Source organism: Capra hircus, chromosome 2, assembly GCF_001704415.2.
Source record: "Capra hircus breed San Clemente chromosome 2, ASM170441v1, whole genome shotgun sequence".
In the NCBI taxonomy this organism is placed as follows: domain Eukaryota; kingdom Metazoa; phylum Chordata; class Mammalia; order Artiodactyla; family Bovidae; genus Capra; species Capra hircus.
In genome coordinates, this window is record NC_030809.1 from 50,257,241 (window position 1) to 50,270,681 (window position 13,441).

Consider the following 13,441-nt stretch of genomic DNA (forward strand, 5'->3'; position numbering starts at 1 on the left):
GAGAGGTGGCTTCCCTGGCAGCTGCCTCTTCAACCTTGTGGAGGAGGATTAGTGGAGGAATGGAAGGCTTACACAGTGACTGAATCTACTCCCTAGATTTCTAATTATCTTTCAGTTTCTCAAGTGAGTCCAAAGCTGCATGAACACAGTGCTGGTGTTTGTTACACATGGGGTGTATGTTGCTTTATGTTACCCAGCAAGCTCAGTGGCATTTTTCTCCTTAAAAGAATTTTGATATTAAAAGCCACATTTGAATCTACATAAAACATTTTTTTAGAATTTTAGAATACATAAACAGTAATAACAGTAGCTACAGTATAAATGTATACATATAAATTATAAGAAAAATAGGGGGAATAGGCAAAGAATATAAATAAATGGTTCTCAGGGAATGAATTACAAGTGGCTAATAAACAAACATATTAGAAGATGCCCAATCTCATTGTTAAATAGGCAACACAGAAATGTAAGACCATTTTCTTCCAATCAGATTTGCAGTATTTTAAATAACTGATATGCACAGTCACTTCAGTTGTATCCAATTCTTTGCGATCCTTTGGACTGTAGCCCAGCAGGCTCCTCTGTCCATGGGATTCTCCAGGCAAGAATATAGGAGTGGGTTTCCATTTCCTCCTCCAGGGGATCTTCCCGACCCAGGGACTGAACCCACATCTCCTGTGTCGCCTGCATTGGCAGACGGGTTCTTTACTGCTAGTGCCACCTGGGAAGCTCTGTCGTAACAGCAGTTTAGCCCAAAACTGTTGGACCCAGTCAGGGTCCAAACAGACAGGGGCCAAACAGGAGGCCTACTAGGTCATCACCAGTCCCCAGAAGCGGAGAAGGCAATGGCACCCCACTCCAGTACTCTTGTGTGGAAAATCCCATGGACGGAGGAGCCTGGTAGGCTGCAGTCCATGGGGTCGCTAAGAGTCGGGCACGACTGAGCGACTTCACTTTCACTTTTCACTTCCATGCATTGGACAAGGAAATGGCAGCCCACTCCAGTGTTCTTGCCTGGAGAATCCCAGAGACAGTGGGCCCCCGCCTGTGGGGTTGCACAGAGTCAGACACGACTGAAGTGACTTAGCAGCAGCAGCAGCAGTCCCCAGAAGAGGAAGGCAACATTTGGAATGAGGGCTGCAGACTGTGTGACTTTCTTCTGATTGGTTGGTGGTGAGGCAATTGGGCAGTGCTCCAGGAATCTTGTGCTCAACCTGAAGTTACCATCCTCTGCTTGAGTGGTGGCCCCAGTTCTGGAGAAGAACTCAAAGAGATTGTTATGCATATTCCTTGAATAATAATAATAAATAACTGATAATATAAAGTATTGATGAAAATGTGAGATAATAAAGCAGTCATTCACTGTGAGTGTATAAATTGGCACACTTTGAAGGGTTGAAACTGTTAAAACCAAAAGTGTATGGTTAGTGACACAGAAGGTCCATTTCTAATTATGTATCCTAGAAAAATACTTACACACTTGCATAGAGTCATTTTATGGATGTTCCTAGCAACATTGTTTACAGTGAAATATTGGAAATATTTTCTACAAGTACACATATTTGTATCTAAGACATAAATCAGAATCTCATATACCAACTCAAAGTAGTAGTTTTTTCCAGGGAGTGAAGAGAGTCCAGCATTGGGGGTGATTCTCAAAGGGACTTTACCTAAATCTATAACAATCTATCTTTTAAAAGAAGAATACATTCATGTATTACTCATATGATAAAAAAACATGAAGTAAAATAGGTCTTTTGCTGTTCATGGTAATAGGCAGTTTTCACAGCTCTGGTTCAAACTAGTTCGGCTGAGGAGACATGGCTGTGTTACCCTATCTGCCCACCCCATAGTGTGAGGGAGTTGTGAACAGCCCACAGAGGCTTCATGTGGTGTCTGTTCAAAAGCTCCCATGGAAGCTGGCTTTTTCCTACCGAAATATGTGGCTAGTTCCAGAGAAATAATTAGGGTCTTGAATAAAATGGATTTCTGCTAATCCCTTTAGCCCAGATCAAGTCTCATCAGAACCCAATTTTACAAATTTGTTTGACATCTCACTGGCTTCTAGTATAATATACATTTGTTAAAATACTGCTCTTCCCTAATAATTTGTTGAGAAGGATGTTGTCTGCCCTGTGAGATAAATATGCTTAATGACTAAAAATAAAATAATGCATGTGATTATATAGTTTATATTCAGGAATATATATTATATTCAGGAGTACACATTCATATATCCACACCCTTGAGAAGTTCTCCATTCTTCAGAACCTATATTTCTAAAGTTCTGGAGAATCTCAGCTTTCTTAAAACTGTATCTCCCACCCAGCGAGACACTGTTATTTCTCTTCTAGTCTTAACCTAATTCTTGTGACATTCTAAACTCATGATCTTGCTTCTTCTACTGGACTCAGTATCACCTCCTGTCTGGCCAGAAAGCACATGATTGATACAAAGAAAAAACAAACAAACAAACAAAATGTGTTGTTTGTACCAGGCAAACAAGAGCACAAGATACAGCATCTGACTTCGCATCAGCAGAACTTGCCCTGACTGTATTATGCCTCTAATCTGTGCTGTTTGGTTCCAGGAGCTCGTGTGAATGCCAAGGACAACATGTGGCTGACCCCGTTGCATCGGGCTGTTGCCTCCAGAAGTGAAGTGAGTGATTATCTTATTTAATCTAGAACCTCCAGTTTCTAGAAAGAGAAAAATGCTTTCTGCTGAATTAGGGATTCTCACTGGTTAGCAAAAGGCTCTAATGCAAAACCTCTAATGCGAGAGGGCTACCAAATTGAACAGCTGTTTATTTAAGTACCTACTGCATGCCAGGCATGGTGTTAGGGGCTGCCTGGGGTGGTCCAAGATGGCATCATCCTTGACTTCAGTGAGTTCTCAGTCTGGATGGAATGCAAACAGGTAAGTAGATCAGTACAGTATCATAACTGAATTGGAGGAAGAAGCAAATAACTGTCTTCTTGAATAGATGAAGTCTTCCAAGAAGAGACGTCAGTTAAGCTAGTCCTTAGAGGATGGCTGCCGTCTATGGGGTCGCACAGAGTCGGACACGACTGAAGCGACTTAGTAGCAGCAGCAGCAGCAGCAGCAGCAGAGGTTTACCAAGCCAAGAAAAGGAGAGAGGGCTGAGGCAGGAGAACAAACATGCTGAAGAACAAGGGTCATGGCTGTGAACAATGGTGGGTTCAGTTCGATGTAGCTGGAACACAGGGTATAGTAGAAGATAAGTCTGATAGTAGAGGCTGGGTCAAGTAGCAGAATCCTGGGTGTCCTCTGAGCAGTGGGGAGTGTTGACAAGCAGAGATAAGTGTAAACCTGACGGGTTTGGAACAAGTGAGGGTGAGATGGCAAAGAAGCCCCTGGGTGAACGGTGACATCGTTAACTGGGAAGGCCAGGCAAAGGAGCAAGGGGCAGGGAAGTTAATCAGTTCTGTTTGAAAGTGCCGAGTTTGGTAAATATGTCACTGAAATGTAAGCACCACGACAGTAGGGATCTGTTTTTTGTTTCTTGATGTATCCTAAGCCTGGTATATTGTAGGTGCTCAGGAAATAATTCTATTTTGAATGCTGGAAATTTGGGTGAGGATGGCAAATATGTCTTTTAATTGGAACATTTTGTCTATTTACATTTAAAGTAATTATTGATAGATGTGTTCTTGCTATTCCATTAATTGCTTTGGTTGTTTTGTAGTTTTTTTTTTCTTCTTCTTTTGTTCTCTTCTATTGTGATTTGATGCCTATATTGACTGTTTAGATTTTTTTCTGTTTTTTTATATATATCTATTATACATTTGGGGGCTTCCCAAGTCACTCAGTGGTAAAGAATCCGCCTTCCAACGCAGGAGACACAGGAGATGCAAGTTTGATCCCTGGGTTGGAAGAGCCCCTGGAGGAGGAAATGGCAACCCACTCCAGTATTCTTGCCTGAACAATCCCATGAACACAGGAGCCTACTGGGCTACAGTCCATAGGGTCACAAAGAGTAAGACATAGCTGAGTGACTAAGCACATGGAACATTATAGGTTCTTGGTTTGTGGTTATTATATACACACACACACACACATTTATATTGATGATCTCAAGTTTTATATATGTATGGATCTTCCCAAGTGGCACTAGTGGTAAGGAACTGCCTCCCAGTGCAGGAGACATAAAAGACGTGGGTTTGATTCTAGGTCTGGAACATCCCCTGGAGAAGGGCATTGCAACACACTTCAGTATTCTTGCCTGGAGAATCCTGTGGACAAAGGAGTCTGGCAGGCTACAATCCATAGAATTGCAAAGATTCAGACACAACTGAAACTGAGCATGCATATATATATATATATTCACACATATATATTGATGACCTAAGTTATATGTATGTATGTATATATATATATATACACACACACACACACACACACACACATCATATATTCAGTTCAGTTCAGTCGCTCAGTCGTGTCCGACTCTTTGCAACCCCATGAATCGCAGCACGCCAGGCCTCCCTGTCCATCACCAACTCCCGGAGTTCACTTAGACTCACGTCCATCAAGTCAGTGGTGCCATCCAGCCATCTCATCCTCTGTCGACCCCTTCTCCTCCTGCCCGCAATCCCTCCCGGCATCAGAGTCTTTTCCAGTGAGTCAGCTCTTCTCATGAGGTGGCCAAAGTACTGGAGTTTGAGCTTTAGCATCATTCCTTCCAAAGAAATCCCAGGGCTGATTTCCTTTAGAATGGACTGGTTAGATCTCTTTGCAGTCCAAGGGACTCTCAAGAGTCTTCTCCAACACCACAGTTCAAAAGCATCAATTCTTCGATGCTCAGCTTTCTTCAGAGTACAACTCTCACATCCATACATGACCACTGAAAAAACCATAGCCTTGACCAGAGGGACCTTTGTTGGCAAAGTAATGTCTCTGCTTTTGAATATGCTATCTAGGTTGGTCATCACTTTTCTTCCAAGGAGTAAGCGTCTTTTAATTTCATGGCTGCAGTCACCATCTGCAGTGATTTTGGAGCCCCCCAAAATAAAGTCTGACACTGTTTCCACTGTTTCCCCATCTATTTCCCATGAAGTGATGGGACCAGATGCGATGATCTTCGTTTTCCGAATGTTGAGCTTTAAGCGAACTTTTTCACTCTCCACTTTCACTTTCATCAAGTGATCTCTTAAGTTCAAACACATTCTAACACCCCTACATTTTTATTTTCCCCTGTTATGTTTAATATTTCTAACATCATGTTTTACATTTTTTTGTTTTGTTTATCTCTTAACTACTTATTGTGGATATAGATGATTTTACTACTTTTGTGTTTTGACCTTTCTACTAGCTTTATAAGTGATCTACTACCTTTCATATATGTTTGCCTTTACCCATGAGATTTTTCCTTTCATAATTTTTATATTTCTACTTGTGGCCTTTTCTTTTTCACTAGGAGAAGTCCCTTTAAGATTTCTTGTAAGGTTGGGTTAGTGGTGCTGAATTCTTTTAGCTTTTACTTGTTTGTAAAATTATTTATCTTTCCTTCAAATCTGAATGATAACCTTGCCAGGAAGAGTATTCTCAGTTGTAGGTTTTTTTCCTTTCATCGCTTTGAATATACAGTGCCACTCCCTTCTGGCTTGCAAAGTGTCTGCTGAATGTCAGCTTACTATACATAGCTGGTTGCTTTTCTCTTACTATTAATTTTTAGATTTTAATATATTTTTAAATTTTTATTTTATTGAAGTATAGTTGTTTTACAGTGTTGTGGTAGTTTCTGCTCTCCAACAAAGTGATTTAGAAATAAATTTTTTGTCATTTTAGTTATAGTATGACTTGATGTGGACCTCTTTGGGTTCATCTTGTTTGAAACTCTGGATGTCTGTTTGGATCTGGATGTCTATTTCATTCCCTAGGTTAGGGAAGTTTTTAGCCATTATTTCTTCAAGTAAGTTCTCTGCCCCTTTCTCTTTCTTTTCTCCTTCTGGGACTCTTATATTGCAATGTTAGTATGCTTGATGTGGTCCGGAGGTTTCTTAAATTATTTTTATTTCTAGTAATCCTTTTTTTCTTTTTTATGTTTAGCTTGGGTGACTTCCACTACCCTTCCAGATCACTGATTATTCCTCTGTATCATCTAATCTACTGTTGATTCCTTGTAGTGTATCTTTCATTTCAGTTAGTATATTCTTCAGCTTTGTTTGGTTTTTCTTCATATTTTCTGACTCTGTTAAAATTCTCCAAGTTTTCATCCATTCTTCTCTGAAGTTCATTGAGCATCTTTTTTGATGATCAAAAAATGATCATTTTTGATCATTACCTTGAACCCTTTATCAGTTAGGTTGCTGTCTCTACTTTCGTTCTTTTTCTGAGGTTTTGTCTTGTTTCTTCATTTGTACTTTCGTTCTTTTTCTGAGGTTTTGCTTGTTTCTTCATTTGGAGCATATTTCCCTGTCTCCTCATTTTGCCTAATTCTCTGTGTTTATTTTCCTGTACTAGGTAGGTCAAGTACATTTTCTGATCTTAGAGAAGTGGTTTTATGTAGGAGACGTCCTGTGGTATCCAACACCACTTTCCCTTCTGGTCGCCAGAGCTATGTGCTCTAGGGGTGCCCCCATCTGGGCTGTGGGTGCCTCCTCTGATGGAGCCAGGTCAATTACTGTGAGCTTCCTGGGAGGCAAGGCTGGCTCCAAGCTTGTTTAGCTGTGAGGTTCTACCTTATGTTGGGGGCCCACTGGAGGATGTGGTAGGCTCCGCAAGTGGTTGGCTGTGCAGCCTGGGGGCTGTGGAGCTGGTGCTAGTGGGTAGGTAAGCCCCCAGCACTAATAGGCTATTGGAAGGATTCTAAAATGGCACTTGCCAGTGCTGACATCATGGTAGAATGAGCTCCCCCAAGTAGATGCCACCAGTGTCTTCATTCTCAAGTGAACCTAGGTACCTTCTGCCTCTCAAGAGGCTCTCCAAGAATAGCAAGTAGGTCTGAAACCCAGGCGTTTCTCAAGCTACAACCTCTGCACATGCTCTTTAAGAGCAGTCTGTTTCCTAAGTTGTCTGGCTCTCCTGAACATAAGCCCCACTGGCTTTCAAAGCAGAAGTTCTGGGGACTCATCTTCCTGCTGTAGGATCCCAGGCTGTAGAGCATAGTGTGGGGCTTAGACCTCTCGCTCCTTGGGGAGGACCTCTGTGATTGTGATATTCTTCCCATTTATGGGTTTCTTACCCAGGTATATGGGTCCTGCGTACACTACATCTTGGCCCCTCCTATCTCTCTTGTTGTAGTCTGTTCTTTATATCTTTTGTTGGGGAAATCCTTTCTATAAGTCTTCAGATCATTCTCATGGATGGTTGCTCTGTAAGTAGTTGCAGTTGTGGTGTGCCTGTGGGAAGAGGTGAATTCAGGCACTTCCCATTCTGCCATTTTGGCTGCATCCCATTCCTCCTTTTTAATTAGATCCTATATCCATTACTTTCAGTTCAGTTCAGTTCAGTCACTCAGTCATGTCCGACTCTCTGCGTCCCCATGGACTGCAGCAGGCCAGGCTTCCCTGTCCATCATCAACTCCTGGAGCCTACTCAAACTCATGTCCATTGTCAGTGATGTCATCCAACCATCTCATCCTGTCATCCCCTTCCCTTCCCACCTTCAATCTTTCCCAGCATCAGGGTCTTTTCCAATGAGTTGGTTCTTCACATCAGGTGGCCAATGTATTAGAGTTTCAGCTTCAGTATCAGTCCTTCCAATGAATATTCAGGACTGATTTCCTTTAGGATTGATTGGTTGGATCTCCTTGCAGTCCAAGGAACTCTCAAGAGTCTTCTGTAACACCACAGTTCAAAAGCATCAACACCACAGTTCAAAAGCTATTATTTTATGCCTCCCCTAAATAACAGGTGGGGAAAGCATACGCAAGGTGGGAAGACCAGAGAAGGTTTGGACTGGTCTTTTGGAGTTTGACTATTAGAACTTGTCAAAGAAGATACATGAGTTCAGTGGGCATATCTGTCTGTTGCTTAGATTGGCAAACACTAATATTCCTTACACAAATATGTATTAAATGCCATTTCTTCTTTGAAAGACTTATAAACCCTATATTGTCTTTAAAACCTCTTTGCATCTCAAGCATGGATAATTGATCCCTCTCAGGGTTCAAGGTTCAGGGTTCAATCAGAGAATCAGAATCACCATGATAAATGTGGATATTTATTATAGGAATTAGACCTTACACAATTGTGTGAGCTGCTGAGGAAGTTTATTTATTTATGTAAAGCTATCCTCTTGGTTTCTGTGTGGTCCTAAAGTCACTGTGGGCCAGCAGTTGAAAAGAAAAACTAGACATGAAATGGGGGAAAATAGGGACAACCTGGAGCCCCCATCTGTCTCTCATTGCTCAACATTGCCCATGTGGGTGTCCTGCAGAAGCTGTGTGCTTCACCTCTGAGCTCACACGTGCCTGGCGCAGGAATAGGAGTAATTGAAGAAGATGTGGTAGGATCTGAAGAAGCATCAACCTGGTACCATCCTGTGCCAACACAATGATGCTACTGGTCACTGGCCCTGTGCACAAGCTACCATAGCACTTGACACCCAACAGGCCATCAGTTTGTAGTTTCATGTTTCCCTTCCAGAACATGCAGCTTTCTCAAGGGGGCAACCCTAAATGGAACAATACAGTGGAGGGAATTCCACGAAATGTAGTTCAGCTTGGCTAACGTGGAAGGAACAATATAAAACTATCATTGAAATTGTTATTCTGTTTTATTAAAAAAGATCGTCTAGCTAGTAAGTTCTTTGCAACGAGCGGCATATCCTTGTTTGTCATTGTATATTTAGCATCTGGCCTGCCCAGGAAACAATTGTTTTTTGAGTGATTCAGTAAAGATTGGGTTTTCCATTTAAGCTGTGTTGACCTGATTCTCTGTAAAACTGCTAACATGGAGCTAATACACAGCACAGAGAATGGAGGTGGCAACCATCTTTCATGCATGGAACATAAACTAACTTGAAGTTTGTTTATGGGAGTGTCGCACTAAAAGCAAGTTAAGCCACTGGATCCTGCAAAATCAGAATGAGTTCCTAAAATAGTATGCAACACAGATTATCAGTTTAAGTCAGAGATATCAGTGTACATCAACATTTCTGAGCCTTCTTTCCATCAGGCAAATTTCTTGTTTGGATTTCTGTGACTAGGAGAAGAATGTTCATTTGCTGAATTCATTTCCTGAGCCTATTACAGCAGTAGGAGTATTAGGTCATAATATTGATTAAACACCCACCCATGCTTGACATTGTAGAAGCTCCTCTGCAAATAAGTAGGTAAATCAAGACATGGTCATAGCCCTTGAAAATTGTTCAAAATAGATTGGTTTGTGGAGATAAACCTTTAAGACTTACTTGATACTGACCAGGCTGTGTTGTGTACTCCCTTCTGGGCCTAATCTACCTCCTCCTCCTACCTCCACCCCACTCCACACCCACTCCCTGGAATCCCCAGGGAGAAGACACCAAACAGGAAATTAGAGCCAAACAGCATTGTCTTCTTATTGACTCCCTGAGGCTACCAATCATCCCTCTCTTTCTCTGACTGCTCCCACAGCTGTGAAGAAATAAGAGTCTCTTAGAAAAATTAAAGACATTTATTTTGCAATGCTAGGTAACATACATGAGCAAGATTTTGGGCTGCCAGGGAGAATTATCTGGAGTGTTGATGTAAATTATTTCACATTATTTCCCATTTAGCTTACTCTTGCTGCTTTTTTGTTATTTTGTTTTTCCTTGGAAAAGAACAGCTGTGTATAAAGGAACAAAATGCAAAGAAACCTGGGGGGTTCCACATATGTTTATAGAAGCCTGTTTTGTGTGGGCCTCAAATGGATGTGAAGTATCCCTTCTTAGACATTGTGTTGAGGGCAGATAGCAGGTAGACAGCCAGCACACAACCAGTAGAAAACCATAGAGCCTACTGTGGTCTGTGTCCAAATGTGACTGGCCTTTTGCATATGGGTTTTCTTCTCTAATGAACTGAGGGGCTGTACCAAAGGATTTGCTGAACTTGTTACTTTTCTGTCCCAGAGACTCTTTTGTGGTTAGAAATATTGAAAATGATTGTATCCCATCTTTGGGGTGTAGAATTAGAATGTTGTGTTCAAATTAGTATTGTCATGATGAACATTTTTTGAGCAGTTACTGCTTGCTAGGCAATGTGCTAAGCACTTTCTGTACATTATTCCATTTTAACCTCAGAGTTAATTACTCTCTGAGTCTGACACTGTTATTAATCCTTATTTAGGAAATGTGGTCTCAGAGAAGTTAAGCAACAGAGCCTAAGACACCACAGCCAATGAGTGGAGGAGGGTGTATCCAGAGAACCTGTTCTCCTAACCACTGTGCTACACTGCTGCCCTCTCATCACGTGGGCATCCCTAGGGACACTTGTTCAACTTATAAAGCATATCTATTTTTGTATATGTGCAGACAAATGTCCAACAGGTATAAAGATGTTTTCCAAATCTGAGTAGGAAAAAAATCTTATAGCTAAAATTTATACATCATGTTTTTCCCTTCCTTCTAAAAAACACTGTCATTTTGGACTAAATGCTACTAAGAGAACTGGAAAAATTATATGGGAGACGAGAATGTTGTTGCTTTCTATAAATTATTTTTATGATAATAAAAAGATCACATATAGAACATAGATTGTAACTGGAATGAGTAGAATATAACCATCTTATAACCTGTTTGAAGGTAGATGAGTAGTATTCAGATTTAGTGTGCATTCAGATAGCCTGCGGTGCTTGTTAAAAGTACCTGTTCTAACAGTATGACATATAAAGTAGATAAATACAAGGACCTACTGTATAGCATAGGAACTATACTCAATATTTTGTAATATTTTATATTTCATATATATGTACGTGCATATATATACACACACACACACAATTGCATATGTATATATATTGTTGTTTAGTCACTAAGTTGTGTCCAGCTCTTTTGAAGCCCAGTGAACTGTAGCCTGCCAGGCTCCTCTGTCCATGGGATTTCCCAGGCAAGATTACTGGAGTGGGTTGCCATTTCCTCCTCCAGGAGATCTTCCTAACCCAAGGATTGACCCAGGTCTCTTGCATTGGCGAGCAGATTCTTTACCATTGAACCAGTAGGGTAGCCCTTATTTATATATATAATGGAATCACTTTGTCTCAAACTAACACCTCAATTTAACATGATATTATAAATCAACTATACTTCAATTTAAAGAATTTTTGAATAAAGTCACATGCACACACACGAACACAAACACAAAGTACATGTTGTAGAACCTCAGCCCCAGTGATTCTGATGAAGCCTGTAATTGAGCCCAGAAATCTGGGCTCAATTCAAAAAGAAAATTCTGATGCATGTGGTCTACATTCCATACTTTGAGACACATAAATGTCTTGTTAATTTTTGCATATTATTATTTAGAGAATTGGTTATTCATTCATGTGGAAAATTCTGAAAGAGATGGAAATACCAGACCACCTGACCTGCCTCTTGAGAAACCTATATGCAGGTCAGGAAGCAACAGTTAGAACTGGACATGGAACAACAGACTGGTTCCAAATAGGAAAAGGAGTACATCAAGGCTGTATATTGTCACCCTGCTTATTTAACTTCTATGCAGAGTACATCATGAGAAACGCTGGGCTGGAAGAAGCACAAGCTGGAATCAACATTGCTGGGAGAAATATCAATAACCTCAGATATGCAGATGATACCACCCTTATGGCAGAAAGTGAAGAGAAACTAAAAAGCCTCTTGATGAAAGTGAAAGAGGAGAGTGAAAAAGTTGGCTTAAAGCTCAACATTCGGAAAATGAAGATCATGGCATCTTGTCCCATCACTTCATGGGAAATAGATGGGGAAACAGTGTCAGACTTTATTTTTTGGGGCTCCAAAATCACTGCAGATGGTGATTGCAGCCATGAAATTAAAAGACGCATACTCCTTGAAAGGAAAGTTATGACCAACCCAGATAGCATATTCAAAAGCAGAGACATTACTTTGCCAACAAAGTTCCGTCTAGTCAAGGCTATGGTTTTTCCAGTAGTCATGTATGGATGTGAGAGTTGGACTGTAAAGAAAGCTGAGCACCAAAGAATTGATGCTTTTGAACTGTGGTATTGGAGAAGACTCTTGAGAGTCCCTTGGACTGCACGGAGATCCAACCAGTCCATTCTGAAGGAGATCAGTCCTGGGTGTTCATTGGAAGGAATGATGCTAAAGCTGAAACTCCAATACTTGGCCACCTCATGTGAAGAGTTGACTCATTGGAAGAGACTCTGATGCTGGGAGGGATTGGGGGCAGGAGGAGAAGGGGAGGACAGAGGATGAGATGGCTGGATGGCATCACTGACTCGATGGACATGAGTCTGAGTGAATTCCGGGAGTTAGTGATGGACAGGGAGGCCTGGTGTGCTGCAATTCATGGGGTCATAAAGAGTCGGACACAGTTGAGCAACTGAACTGAACTGATACCAATATATTTATTCTACTCAAATTTATTGAATATACATTAGGTGCCAGAAACCTGCCAGGCTTTCTGGACAGTATAGAAAATTGCATGAGACTCAGACCTTGGTCCAGAGCAACTTATTGTTTATAAAATTTGACATTGTTTATGTCTAAGGACTCTGTATAATCATAAAGAATTACTTTTCCATGAGTAATTTATGACCACTTAATGCAATGCACATTTGAAAGTAAGAAAAACAAATATTGGAGACGACCATTTTTAAGGCACGTGTATCCTATTTCTTCTCATCTTTTCCATGTGCCAAAGTGCATGTTTCTGTTTCTTAAACAGGGTTGACGCGACCTTTTGTAAAAGGAGAAAGTCATAAAAAGTAGAAATAAAGTGACTATAGATGCCATCTCTGGTTCACTCCAGTGTGATATCCCATGACAGTTCCTCCCTCTGTCTGCTATTTCTGTATCTCAAATAGGAGAGGCTACCATGGAGTGTCATCCAACAAGCTCAACTTGCAGTCGTAAGGCTGAGTGTTCCACTCAGGAGGAATGCCAGCATCCTTTTAGATTCTTGTTCATTAAAAAAGAAACCAAGGCTTTGAAGCAGCACCACTCATAGTGTGGCTTGTGACTAGTCTGAGATTTTGTTTTCCTGTGGTGACTTGAGTGAACATTCAGAAACTTTTAGAAAAATTTGATAGAGTAATTTCATGACTGCTAAACTTAATGAGAAAATAACTGAGTTTATAATTTATATCTTTTGTCTCTTTTTTCATTTTGTTATTCTACTAATTATGCATGAGGAATTTGAAATAATTTAAAAAAACTTGTCCTTCACCGCAACTAGTTTGAGAAGTACTGTTTAAGTATTGTTTCTTGGTTCAGAAAGTGTTCGGCTTCCCATTCCCCACATAGCTTCTTTTTCATCTAGTGAATTTCTGTCAGAGC

General features: G+C 40.8%; 1 protein-coding gene across 4 annotated transcripts in view; it reads left to right on the forward strand.

Moving 5' to 3' along the window:
• ANKRD44 (ankyrin repeat domain 44) overlaps positions 1 to 13,441 on the forward strand; it is a 314,072-nt gene that overhangs the window by 172,471 nt on the left and 128,160 nt on the right. For all 4 annotated transcript variants that reach the window (XM_018061342.1, XM_018061357.1, XM_018061350.1 and 1 more), the window contains exon 4: positions 2,591 to 2,661. In XM_018061342.1, the coding sequence (XP_017916831.1) occupies positions 2,591 to 2,661 (71 nt within the window). The remainder of the gene's footprint in view (positions 1 to 2,590; positions 2,662 to 13,441) is intronic.